General features: G+C 44.0%; 1 protein-coding gene across 1 annotated transcript; it reads right to left on the minus strand.

Moving 5' to 3' along the window:
• Positions 1–273: 273 nt before the first annotated feature.
• Positions 274–582, minus strand: LOC116643696 (U6 snRNA-associated Sm-like protein LSm3). The gene has a single exon (XM_032422617.1). The coding sequence runs from the start codon at positions 580–582 to the stop codon at positions 274–276; it is 309 nt and encodes a 102-aa protein (XP_032278508.1).
• Positions 583–13,917: the final 13,335 nt, after the last annotated feature.

Genomic DNA, 13,917 nt, shown 5'->3' on the forward strand with positions numbered 1-13,917 from the left:
TTACATTTTCTCTCCTTTTATTTATTTTTATTTATTTATTTATTTTGCATCTTGGTGATCACATTTATTGAAAGGGTTGGAAAAGAAATTAAAATGCCCTTTAGCTTAAGAATTTGTGAGTTATCTGCAAATCAACTCATTTCAGGCCTGGAAGAATCCTTGGTCATGTCTTAATATCAAAATTTATGCAGGTTTCTCTTTTGAATGTCTTCTACATTTAAAGAGGCAATCATACAAAAGCTCCTATATTCCATACATGATAAATCCTTTGTTTCAGCCAACTCTTAATGGAGGGGCAACTAGTACAACACCATCTCCCTGGACAAAAAACATCGGAATATTCCATTTTGTTGATTTATATATCTCCTCATATGTTTCTTCATCAATTTCTATAGTAGTCTTGGTTTCTTCCACATCCCCCAATATCATATTTAAATGCTGATCATAAGCATGTAATCTGCCTTGAAGCTCTTTGTCATTTCTCATTTTCACATGAATTTGCTCATCCAGGCTGAGTCTGATGAGATCCAGGGGCTCTTCTACGGTGTTGGTAGTTTGTTGCTGGTCCACGTCATCCACCATGTTTCAATCCCTGCGCCCTTTTATTTATTTTTTAAAGATTTATTTATTTATTTGAGAGAGAGAGGGAGAGCACGAGCAGGAGGGGCAGAGGGAGAGGAAGAAAGAATCTCAAGCAGACTCCCTGCTGAGTGCGGAGCCCATGTAGGGCTTCCTCTCATGACCCTGAGATTACAACCTGAGCTGAAACAAGAGCCAGATGCTTAACTGACTGTGCCACCCAGACGCCCCGATTTTCTCTCATTTTATAAGGAATTCTTACTTATTTTTTCACCTAAGATTTTTTTTCAACTGTTATATAAGGGACAATTTCTAAATCTTAACTCCTATTTGCATTTCCTACCATTTAGTGGTTTTAGGGCCAACTACAAATTTGATTCCTGATTATTTTTCTCAGAACTAGGAATTCTTGTAAATGTTTAAGGTAATTGCTAGCAGAGAAAATGAAGGTGATCTAGTGAAGCCCACAATCCTCATGTAATGGATGGGGAAGCTGGGGCTTCCAGAAACTCACGCTGCCAAGAAAGGGGTTAATTCTGATTTCTGGGTGATTTCAGCATGATTTTATAGCTCAGTTGCCCTTTAGCTAACTTAAACTGGGATTACATGCTAAAATATATTTAGCTTGTCTATGATTTCCTTCCCTTTATGGAAATAAAATGTGAGAGAGTCGGAGTAATTGGAACAATGGAAACTCTGGGGGGTAGAGCCAAGCTCAAAACTCTCTGTATTCCCTGAATATTTGCCCTTCAGGGGAGAAAGGATCTGTCCTGTATTTAACTCTGGTCCTTTGTCGGGTCGGGGGGGTGGGCGGTGATATTGGCCACCATCCTCCTTCGTGGTGAAGATGACTGAGCCAATGCTGAACGTTTGGTAAATAGTGATCAGTCACTGGGTGGTGATGGCAAACAGGAGTGTGTGTGTGTGTGTGTGTGTGTGTGTGTGTCCTGGGTTCCATGACTGCTTATGATCTAGTGGTCATGGACTCTGGTGAAGTCAGGACTGGAAGCGTCCAGAACGAGCCTCTGGCAGAATTCTCTTATTTTATAGATAAGAAACCTAAGGCTCAGTCAATGATGAGAAATGTATCATGTGGTCCCACCATGCAAGCAAGAGTGGAGAAGAATTGTAGAGTGAGTCGTGGAGATAAGCAAGAACATGGAGTATGAGACACTTCTTACTACTCTTCAGCTGCTCTCTTTATTTTAGTGTTTCTCAACTTAGTGGGTATCTGCCTCCCATGCTACACAGGGTGGTCTTAGTTGATGTGGATAACTTCAATAACATTGAGTCCCATGGTGACAAGGAAAGGTACTCCCTTTCCAATGTTCCAAATCCCTCTGATGAGTTAAGGAGAAATGGCTCTAACACTCGCTGATCTTCCTTTTTCCCTTGGCCTCAAAGCCCAAAGGCAGCAGTAGCTGGCTAGAGTTCAAGAAATAAGTGTTGCTTTTAAAAATGTATTTATTTTTATGTTACCTTCAATTTATGGCAAACAATACTGGTTTCCTATTCATGGAAAGCTTCCTTTTATTTATTTATTTATCTATCTATCTATTTATTTATTTATTTAAGGGTTTTGTTGTTGTTGTTGTTGTTGTTGTTGTTTAAGTAGGCTCTAAGCCCAGCATGGAGCCCAATGTGGGGCTCAAGCTCATGACTCTGAGTTCAAGACCTGAACTGAGAGGCACCTGTGTGGCTGTCAGTTATGGCTCAGGTCATGATCTTGGGGTCCTGGGATTGAGCCCCAAGTTGGGCTTACTGCTCAGCAGGAAGTCTGCTTGTCCCTCTGCCTTTCCTGCCCCACTCATGCACACACACACACACTCTCTCAAATGAATAAATAAATCTTAAAGAAAAAAAAGAAAAAAAGGCCTGAGGTCAAGAGTAGGACGCTTAACCAAGTGAACCACCCAGGCGCTCATTTTTAAGTAATCTCTATACCCATTGTGGGGCTTGAACTCACAACCCCAAGATCAAGATTCACATGCTCTGACTGAGCCAGCCAGCTTTCCTTATTTTAAAGGGAAGCTTCCTTTTAAAATAAGTTAAGGGGGCGCCTGGGTGGCTCAGTTGGTTAAGCGACTGCCTTCGGCTCAGGTCATGATCCTGGAGTCCCGGGATCGAGTCCCACATCGGGCTCCCTGCTCGGCGGGGAGTCTGCTTCTCCCTCTGACCCTCCTCCCTCTCATGCTCTCTGTCTCTCATTCTCTCTCTTGCAAATAAATAAAATCTTTAAATAAATAAATAAATAAATAAATAAATAAATAAATAAATAAATAAAATAAAATAAGTTAAGGTAAGGGGAGATGCCTGGGTGGCTCAGTTGGTTAAGCGTCTGCCTTCGGCTCAGGTCATGCATGATCTCCAGGTCCTGGGATCAAGCCTGGGGTCTGGCTTCCTGCTTGTCTGGGAGTCTGCTTCTCTCTCTCTTCCCTCTTCCCCTCCCCCTGCTTATTCTCTCTCTCCAATAAATAGATAAATAAAATCTTTTAAAAAATAAAATAAGTTAATTTAGATTTAAAAAGTGAGTAATCTGGAGAAAAAATGTCTAATAAAAATAGCACCTGTGGCACAAAGATGAGTCAACACTGGAAAGGTGGCAGGTGACATGACTGGGAAACACTCCACGAAGTAGATGAAAATGAGTCTGGGGGCAAGAGTGGAATTTAATACTGATCAAGTGACAAATACCCATGTAAGAAATGGCTCATGACTCTAAGTAGTTTAAAATATATTTGAGAAAACAAGACGTATATATATATAATTAAATAAATACATCCCAAGCCCAAATGGTGAGCAGTCAGGGAAGGCCATGTCTTGCCTCTGCCTTTCTATAGGAGGGAAATAATTGCTTTAAGCACATGAAAGAGAGATGTTTCTTTTTTTTTTTTTTTAAGATTTATTTCTTTATTTTAGAGAGAGAGAGAGAAAGAGTATGCAGGGGCAGAGGAGAGAGAGAGAGAAGCTTTAGCAGACTCTGCACTGAGGGTGGAGCCCGATGCGGGGCTCGGTCTCACAACCCTGGGATCATGACCTGAGCCGAAACCAAGAGTCGGATGCTTAACTGACTGTGCCACCCAGGCACTCCAGGAAGAGAGATATTTCTTTTGAGCTGGGCATAGGGAAGATATCAGGAAGGAGGGAGGACCTTATCCAAGCCTAGAAATGTACAATTTAAAAAAATTAAACAGGATAGGGAGAGTATTCCCAGCAAACCTGTTGTTTCCATCAGGTTTTTTAGGATTCTACATAGAAGCCTACATCCAAATTTCATTTTTCACAATGAAGTTTTTCTACTATTTTTTTGGAAGTGTATCAGCACACATTTGCATATACTCCAATGTGACAGACACAGATTTAAACATAAGGGAGGCTGCCAATGTGTTAACTATGCCAAATGGCTGAACTATTTTGTGCTGACCTTGATCTCTTTATTATATGCTTACAAATGTAAATAATGCACCAAGGATGAAAGTGAAATAAAGTTTATCTCTAATACACAAAGACAAAATAAACTTTGTTGTTTTAAAACTTTCAAGTGTCAGGAGTGAGCCCTGAGATTTTTGAGTTTCTTTTCATTTATATCATTGAACATTTCATGTTATAAGATATATTTGGAAAGTATTTTTTATGAACAGTGAAAATTTTAAGTGGTTGAGAAAGCTGTTCATTAACACTTTCAAAATTAAACAATCACCAACTAAGGATTATGAGCTGTTCTTAGATACGCTACATGCTTCCATGTTGAAATGGAAATTTCCTATAACTCTACGCTCAAGCTTTTGGAAGACTTTACTTCTGTGTATCCTGAGATTGCAAGACAAGCTGTTAAATTACTACCATTTGCAAAACTTAACTGAATCGAAATCCTCTTGATACCAAACAACAATAAAAAAACACCAGAAATAAATAGAATGCTGATTCAGTCAGGAGTCATTGTTTTAAGAAACAAAACCAATACTGACTATCTTATGCAAAAAGGAAAAAAAAAGTATTTATTGCAAGAAGGCTCAGAAGAGTCTCAGAAAATCAACAGGTGGATGATGAAATTTATGTTGGGAAATGGTAAAACCATGGGGGTTCAGGAGGGTAGGAGAAGCAGAAGCCCAGGAGAAGTTGCACTGCACACTCTTGCCTCTGGGATCACCTCCAGCCATCCATGTTCCCTTGATACTTGCTCAAGATTTAAACTTGCAGGAGAAAGAAAGCATCCGAGTAAGTGAGGCTTAGTCATGTCGTACTGGGAATAAGGAGGAGCTAATGGCCCTTTTTGTTAGTGATAAAGTGATAATGTCACTGCCTCCCACCAACTGTGCACAACAGACACCCCACGGAATACGGGGTACTAGCAGGAGGAAGAGAGGGCTGGATGCTGGACTGCCCAAAATGACATTATTCACTACAGGTGGTGAGCCTGATAAAAGACCAGAAACTGTTAAGTCTAACTCCCAAGTTCAAAATTTTGTGTTTATCGAGCTCATGGAGCTAACACAGAGATCTTGATCTCTGACACCCAGACTCCATGGACAAAAGACTGATTCCAAGGCTAGAGCAGAGCAGGTGCAAGATGACCAGGACCATGGCTGCCCCCAAGTATGTGGAACATCAGGCCAGTCATTTCTGCAGGCTGTCTATCTAAAATTTTGGTTAAAAAATGTATTACAAAATTCATGAGGCCACATAAGTTATGGTTATTTATCAATGAAGATTTGGACTAACTGATAGAAGAGAGGTTGTTACCTTTGTGTGATTGGTCAAAGAACACATGACGATCATTCGCAGGATCTGGGCACCATCTCTTCCTGTTTGCCCAAAGCACTCTCCTTGGCTAAACTCCCACCTCTCACCACAAGATAAAAGGTAACGCTGTTAACTGCAAGAGCCACAGCTCTTTAGAACCTGTTCTTACTGAAACAATATAGATTTTTTTGCCTCTGTATCTCTCCGGTACCATTTGCTCATGATGCTGCATCATCCATGCAGCAAGCCCGCGAATGCTGACTTCCAGTGATTCAGTCCAAGGTGGTTCCTGTGCTCTGTCGATGATGTTCACAATGCCTAAAGTGTGCAGGGAACTAAGATCTATTTTATGTTTTCTGGGCATGTTAAATTTCCCATTCTGAATTTTATAGAATGTGGAATAACATGTCTTCTTGTTACGTCATCTCGTGAACTCCTCAGACATTCCTGGAATTTGCTCTCTTTAAATGTTAATTGTGCCCCTGCCTTGCACACACCCCAACAGGATGGTGGGGGGGTGGGGATCCACAAAGAGCTCATGGGTGGATTGAGAAGAGCGGTACCATTTATGCAAGAAATGCTTATCCCAGCTCTAGCACAGCTTGAGACTCCCTTGAGGGCAAGAAACGACAGAAGGTGGAAAGGCTCACTGCCCCTGCAGTGTGTAGTGGAGAATTAACCTCACCCAAAGAGAGGTCAGCCTTTACCTTCAGCTACTAGGAGGTGATCTCCTGGCTCTGGAATGTCCTGCCTGTGGGAGTATCTGTTTACCTGGGAGCCTGGACTGCCGGACAATCTGACAACGGGATCTATGAATGAGGCTTTGGGCTGTGCCTATCAGTTCTGACCTCTAAAGGAACTAGACACTCAAGTTTTAACCCAACCTCTGGGAAGGGCTAGAGACTAAAGGTCAGCATGTGGGCAGCGTGTGATTGAACATGAACACAAACTCGGGACACAAAGGCTCAGGTGAGCTTCCCTGGTTGGCAATCTCTAGATGTACCTTCAGACATCATGGCCAGGAGGAAGTCATGCTGCCCATGACTCCACAGGAGAAAGGGACCGGGGTTCCGTGTTTGGACCCCTCCTGGGCTCTCTCCTAACATGCTTCTCCCCTTCACTGACTTCAGTTTGTATCCTTTCCTTGTAATAAACTGTGACCATGAGGGGTGCCTGGGTGGCTCCGTCAGTTAAGGGTCTGCCTCTGCTTGGGTTGTGATCTCAGGGTCCTGGGATGGGGCCCCATGTCTGGCTCTCTGCTCAGTGAGGAGTCTGCTTCTACCTTTCTCTATCCCTCTGTGCTCACTCTCTCTCTCTCTCTTTCTCTCAAATAAATAAAATCTTTAAAAATAAATAAATAAACTGTAACCACAAATATAATGGTTTTCAGTGAATTCTGAGCCCTTCTATCAAATTACCAAATCTGAGAGTGGTTGTGGGATCCTCCTAAACTTGCAGTTGGTGTCAGAAGTGAAGGAAGACTTGTGGGGACTGTTCCCTTAGACCTTGCAGTTTGGTTAACTCTGGTTACAGGGCAAGGGCCTCAAAAACCCTCAGCAGAGACAGGCAAGGCCCATGTGTTGTTGATCAGAACATGGTGGGGGCGGAGCTGACACCCAGGCCCAGACACCAGGCTCCAGCCCAAGAGCCTGCAGTGGGCAGTGGGTGGCCCACACCTCTGAACTCATCCTGTGCCCAAATGTGTGCGAGTCACCCCAAATCAGCACATCAGCACCATGTTGGTGGCCCAATCTTGAGTGATTCTGTGAAGGAAATGAGAAGATTGGGACAGTGTATCACAGGGAAGAAATGAGACCCTGTATTCTACCCAAGCCTCCAGTGCTGGCCCTGGGAAGTTCTAGTGATGGAGTTTTTGGAATGTGTTGGGGTCCAGAGCCAATGACCAAGAAAGAATTCTTGAGATGTCTTTGGTGCAAAAAGGGTGGTTTTATTAAAGCACAGGGATGGACCCATGGGCAGAAGAGCTGCTGCCCTGGGGTGGTGAGGAATGGCTGATTTTATACTTGGGAGTTGGGGGAAGGTAAGGACAAGGGAAGGTGGTCAGGAGGACTTTGATATGCTAAAGAAGACCCTCAGGACCCTGGAGACCTGGCTATTATCAAGCTAAGATGGTTCTTCCTTCTAGCAAAACATTAAGACAGTTGGGGGGAGCCTGGGTGGCTCAGTCGTTAAGGTCCTGGGATTGAGCCCCGCATAGGGCTCCCTGCTCAGCAGGAAGCCTGCTTCTCCCTCTCCCACTCCCCCTGCTTGTGTTCCCTCTCTCGCTGTCTCTGTCAAATAAATAAATAAAATCTTAAAAAAAAAAAAAGAAAAGACAGTTGCGGGCTTCCTTGCCTATCTCAAGTATTTGTCAATGGGCTGGTTACTGGGACATCTAATTTTATTTACAGTCACTTCTGCCTGTGTTTCCCACATCACTAGGACCCAGAGGAGGACTTAGAAGAACTTGAAGATGGTAGGTAGTCTGAAGGCACATGACCTTCTGAGGCCCTGGCCTGGAGCTTCCCTGGGTCTAAGCATGGGACTGATGGAGGAAAGATGTTAGGGTTCGAAGCCCACGGCCAAGAAAAAATTCTTGAGACATCTTTGGTGCAAAAAGGTGGTTTTATTAAAGCAGGGGGACAGGACCCTTGGGCAGAAAGAGCCGCACAGGGATCATGAGGAGTGGCCCATTACATACTTTCAAGTTGGGAGGGGGTTAGGGATAGCGTAGATCTCTAAGGAATTTTAGAAGCAAGGTTTCCAGGACCTTGAGGGGGCTAGCTATTGTTGGGAAAAGGTCATTTATTACTGTCTAATAAAACCTCAGTCATGAGACCCTTCAGATGTGTATCGGTGGGTCATATGCTTGGGAGTATCTTGGGGGTGGGGTAGAGATAAAGAAACTTAACAAAGGAACTTTTAGATGTTAAAGTAGACTTACAGGATACTGGGGGGGTGCGGCTAAGATTGCCTTTTGCCCTTAGCCAAGTATCAACATGGAGGGAGCTGAGCTCCTAGAGGGAGGTCACTCTGCCTGTTTAAGGACTTGTCAGTGGGCTGTACGTACTAAGGAAATTTAGTAATTTCTCATCTGCCTTTGTTTCCCACATCAGTACTGGTCTGAAACAGTCCTTTGTGCCAGAAAGTAAGAAGGTGGCTCCAACAATAGTGGGCATATCATGGGGATACAGGAACCAGCTTCAAGAGTCTCCCGATCTGAGCACAAAAATTATTAAGCACAGTAACAATTTATAAACCATTGAAAAAATACAAATTCATGAATAGAAGGGAAGGAAGGAAGGAAGGAAGGGAGGAGGGAGGGAAGGAGGGAGGGAGGAAGGAAGGAAGGAAGGAAGGAAGGAAGGAAGGAAGGAAGGAAGGAAGGAAGGAAGGAAGGAAGAAGAGCAGGGCTATAGAACAACTCTAAGTGTGGAGGGAGTGCTGGAGTTGACCACGGTCTTCCAAAAATCAGTATCAGCAAGCACCAAGGTAAAGACTGGGAAAGGCCAGAATCCTGAATGAATGCTGAATCAAGGGGGGTGTTTTGATGAGGAGCAGAGTATATGTATTGTCATAAAGTATCTTCCCAGGGAAGCTGTCACAGTTACAAGGGAGGAAGTTATAAGTTATGATACAGTGGAAACATCAGGCAACACTTAGGCTGAGAGATCAAAATTAACATCACTAAGGAGAAACAGAGGGGCACCTTGTACCTCCAAGTGATGAGGAAGCAGAAGGCAAGCTGAGGACAAAGCACAAGCTGACACCCTGCAAACCACCCCCCCACTCCTCGGTGGGATGTATGTGACATTCCTCCAGGAAACTCCCAACTGTCTGAATGTTAATGATTTGCTAGAAGGAAAAACAACCTTAGCTTGACAGTGGCAAGACCTCCCAGGTCCTGAGGATCTTCTTTAGCATATCAAAGTCCTCCTGGCCACCTTCCTTTGTCCTTAACCTCCCCCAACTCCCAACTATAGAATCAGCCATTTCTCACCACCCCAGGGCAGCAGCTCTTTCTGCCCATGGGTCCCATCCTGTGCTTTAATAAAACCACCCTTTTTGCACCAAAGACGTCTCAAGGATTCTTTCTTGGCTGTCAGCTCCGGACCTCACCAACATTCCAAAAACTACATCACAAGTCTGATGCTCTGAGGACACAGCATCATCTGTGTGGTGTTCTGGCCAGGGATATATAACAATCTAATTCCAAAGAGACATCAGGCAAACCCCAAATATGGACTGTCCTATCAAAAAAAGGGGGGCAGGGGGTAACTGTACCCATTACAATGGTAATCGTATAAAAGAGAAAGAAAGAGGAACTGCTCCAGACTAGAGGCAGCTGAGAGACAGAAACACTAAATGAAATAACTGACCCTAGACTGGATCCTGCAGTAAGGGGTATATTAGGGGCATTATTAGGTTAACTGACAAACTGGAGGACGGATGGTAGAGTATTGAATCAATGCAAATTTATTTATCAAGCTGAAAACTGTACTATGATTACATAATGGAATATCCCTATCCTCAGGAGATATGCACTGATGTGTTTAGGGGTGAAGGGGCATAACATGGAACTTGTCCTCAAAACCTTCAGAAAAAATTGTGTGTGTTTATAGAACAGAGCAAATGATAAAGCACACAGGGTAGAATGTTTATAATAGTAAATCCAAGCAAAGGATATACCAGGATATTCTGTGACATTTTTATTTTTGTAACTTTTTAAAGTTATTTACAAACAAAAAGTTAAAGTGTTTTGTGTTCGTCAAACCACGCTGAATCTTCTTGTTGATGGCTTTTGTTATACATAAACATTTCTAACTCATAATTAAATATATCTGTCTTACACAGTGTGTGCAAGGTTTTGTTAATCTGCTTTAAAACAGTTTTGGGGCACTTGGGTGGCTCAGTCAGTTGAGCATCTGACTCTTGGTTTTGGCTCAGGTCATGATCTCAGGGTTGTGTGATCGAGCCCCGAGCCCCAGGGCTTTGCGCTGGGCGTGTAGCCTGCTTAAGAGTCTCTCTCCCTCTGACTCTCCCCCACCTCTCTCTCTCTCAAATAAATAAATCTTTAAAAAAAAAGAATAACATTAAAAAAGAGAGAGAGAGATTTGACATCCAGTGATGTAAAGGCATAATCCTGGGGTAAAAGTATGAGATCCTGTGGTAGATGGTTGAAAATGCTGCATTAAAAGAGCATTCACGCAAGTCCAGACCCACGCATGTACAAACAGATATGTGTAGACTCCCACATACCAAATGTGTTATGGAGAGAAACACAGAGAGCCATAGAAACTGTATGTGTAGCATTCGTAGAGTCAAAGATTTGGAAAATCCATGAGATTATTTGGTCAGTTCTCTCACCCTAATATGAGTATCTTGAACTAAAATACAAGTCCCTATAAAATAAGACTCGGGCTTCTCTTATGACAACCCATTTCCACACTTAATAATCCCAACTGTCAAGGCCATTCACATATTCACCCTATCCTTTTGTGTCGGACTCAAATCCGTATCTTCCTGCCCTCAAGGAATAGGCAGAAAAAAACATTTTCACTTTAACAATCTAAAAGATCTCCTAGAAGGAAAAGCATTTTGTAAATCCCTAACTGAGATACGTGTGTTCTCAGAGTTTGGTTTCTTCCTATCGAAAATGAGCAAGCAGTGGGCTGGCTCAGTCAGTAAAGCATGTGACTCTTGATCTCAGGGTTGAGTTCAAGCCCCACATTGGATGTGGAGGCTACTTAAAAAAAAAAAAGGCAAACAGCCCTGACCTGCCCTACAGGCGTGTTATGTAGATTAACTATTGGGCTACAGGGGAGAGAAAACACTTCTGGTACAAGATGGGGTTTGGGGCATGGGTACCGGTTTGGGGGTAATAGTGGGGGTTGCCAGCTAAAATAGATTTGGGGTGGTGGTTCACAACCTGGCTGCTCACCCACTCCCTTGGGGACATTTTCATATCCCAGATGCCCCGGCTACACCCCAGACCAGTTACTTCAGACATAGGCACCCCTGTTTTTGTGGCTTCCCCGATGATTCCAGCATGCAGCCGGGGCTGAGACCATGGCTATAGACGGCTGTTTCCTGGTGTTGGTTTCTACTCTGCATGACTTCCGTTGCTCTCCTCCTGCCTCACCACAAAAGGACTGCAAGCAAGAGGCTGCCCTGGAAGTTTCCAGAGGGTTCTCCCACTCACCAAGAGAGATCATCTCTAGGCCATCACGCTGATTTTAATTGTTTGTTGAGTCCAAACTAGTAGCACATCCTCACACAACTCCAGGGGGCACTGTTCACACCAGTTTCTGTGACAGGCTCCCTTGTGAATGGAACTCTCTGTGAATCAGGTGCCACCCGGAGTTCGGACAACTGGTTAACCTTGGTTCAAGTGCTGGCCCCAATTAGATGAATAATTAATTCCACATTTCTCTTCCCCCTGAGAAGAAACAGGCTAGTGTTCTACCACCTGGGATACAGCTCCAGGTCGGCCTGTCTCATTCCTTACGAGGCTTCTAGTGGTGATGCCTGTGTTACTCCCTTGGTCGTGAGCCTCAGCTGGCCTGTATGGGTTGGGCTCAACAGGAAAGCTGGTGAGCAAGAGGCACAGCTGTGTGTGTGGAGGGTGCTAAGAGGTGCTGGAAAAACACCCTGACACCCCCAATATCTTACTAACTTTGCCCTTGGACTCCATCTTCCCACCACTGGCTTTTCAATATAATCATTTATAAGAAATGCCTATTTGGTCATTCAGATGTATTTGGTCTTCAGCCACAGCTCCTGAGTATGTTTCTAGTGCAGAAGTGAAATGGCGTCTCCTCATTATAAAGGCGACTTTTGGACCCCACCCAAGGGTGGGGGCTGGTTGCCAGGAGGACCAACCATGAGTGGAGGGTGCAGGTCTACCCCCAGACCCCCAGGGAGGGGAGACGGGCTAGAGGTTGAATCAGGCAATGGCCATGACTTAATCAATCATGACTATGTAATAAAGCCTCCATAAAAACTGCAGAGGAGAGCTTTTTCATTTTCTGAGCACTTCCTCTCTTAGAACCCGAAGACTCCCATGTGCCACCAAGCTGGCGCCAAGCTCTACAAGGACAGAAGCTCTTCCATTCCGGACCTTGCTCTATCTCCCTCCAGCTGGCCGTTGATTCGTATCCTTTATCCTATCCTTTAATAAACTGGTAAACGTGTTTCCCTGAGTTCTGTGAGCTGCCCTAGCAAACTAATGCCACCTAAGACGAGGTCACTGGAACAGCCAATCTGAAGCCAGTTGGTCAGAAGCACAGGTAACAGCCCGGGGCTTGCAACTGGCATCTGGAGTGGGGTGGGGCCCGTCTTGTGGGACTGAATCCTTAACCTGTGGGATCTGATGCTATTTCTGGGTAGACAGTATCAGAATTGACTTGAATTCTTGGATACTGGCAGGATGTCCGAGAAAATTGCTTGGTGTCTTGCGGGGTGGAACCCTCTCCCCTGTCATGTTGGAATTGGGTCTGGGAACCCTAAAAGAGACTTCTTTGGTTAAGCGTTTGTAGATAGCTATAAAAATGGGTATATGATCTGGGCAGGAAAAGTAAGGAACTAATTATTCTGGAGCAATTAGTTAATAATATTAACGTTTGCAGTGTGGGACTCTGGAGGGAATGGCAATATAAGAGGTGTTTTTAATAAGGGGCCTGGAGAAGGGGAGAAAAATTTCATCCCCTGTCATTTCGTATCAAAAGAATTAAGGGGGGCCTTGTGGGCAAGGTGGGAATATGTGCGTGGGGAGTGATGGGAAGGGGGACCAAGAAAGAGGAATTTTTAAAAAGTTAATTTCCTTTACCATTCTGTCTAGAGCCATCCTGACTAGTTTCTCATTTATTTACTAAGTAATTTTTGAGCCTCTGTTTAGCAGTGTTTTTAGTACAGAGGATAAAAGTAAAAAAGACATGTCCCTTCTTTTGAGTAATTTGCAGTTTAGTGTCAGAGACACTTAGGATGATTTAAGCGGCAACTATTAGAAAACCAAACTTAAAATGTCTTCAACAATAAGGGAATTTGTTATTCTATGCCCCCCCCCGCCCCCCACAGACATACAAAATCTGGTTTGGCATTACTAGGGTTGGTTAATTCAAAAATTCATTAAGGACCAGGTTTCTTCCATTTTTCTCCCGTGTGCAGCTCAGTGTCTTCATTTCAACCTCACTCTACTCACACTCACAAGGTGGCTGCCATAGCTCCAGACATCACTGGGACACCCCAAAATATCCAAGATTCTTACTGCCCTACATGTCTTTTTAGAGTGAATAAACCTTTCCTACAACTGCACAGCTGATACTGCCTTATGGCTTTGTTAGCTGTGATTGCCTTAAACCACAATTTACCTGACACATGGGGGAGGAAATGGATATCAGAAGAAAATCAAGGCTCTCATAAGTATGAAATGGTAGGGGTGCCTGGGTGGCTCAGTCGGTCAAGCATCTGCCTTCGGCTGAGGTCAAGATCCCAGGGTCCTGGGATGGAGCCCTGTGTCGGGCTCCCTGCTCAGCAGGGGAGTCTGCTTCTCCCTCTCCCTCTGCCCCTGCTCCCATTCTCTCTCAATCACACTCT

This window comes from Phoca vitulina, unplaced genomic scaffold (assembly GCF_004348235.1).
Source record: "Phoca vitulina isolate PV1807 unplaced genomic scaffold, GSC_HSeal_1.0 scaffold27, whole genome shotgun sequence".
Lineage (NCBI taxonomy): Eukaryota > Metazoa > Chordata > Mammalia > Carnivora > Phocidae > Phoca > Phoca vitulina.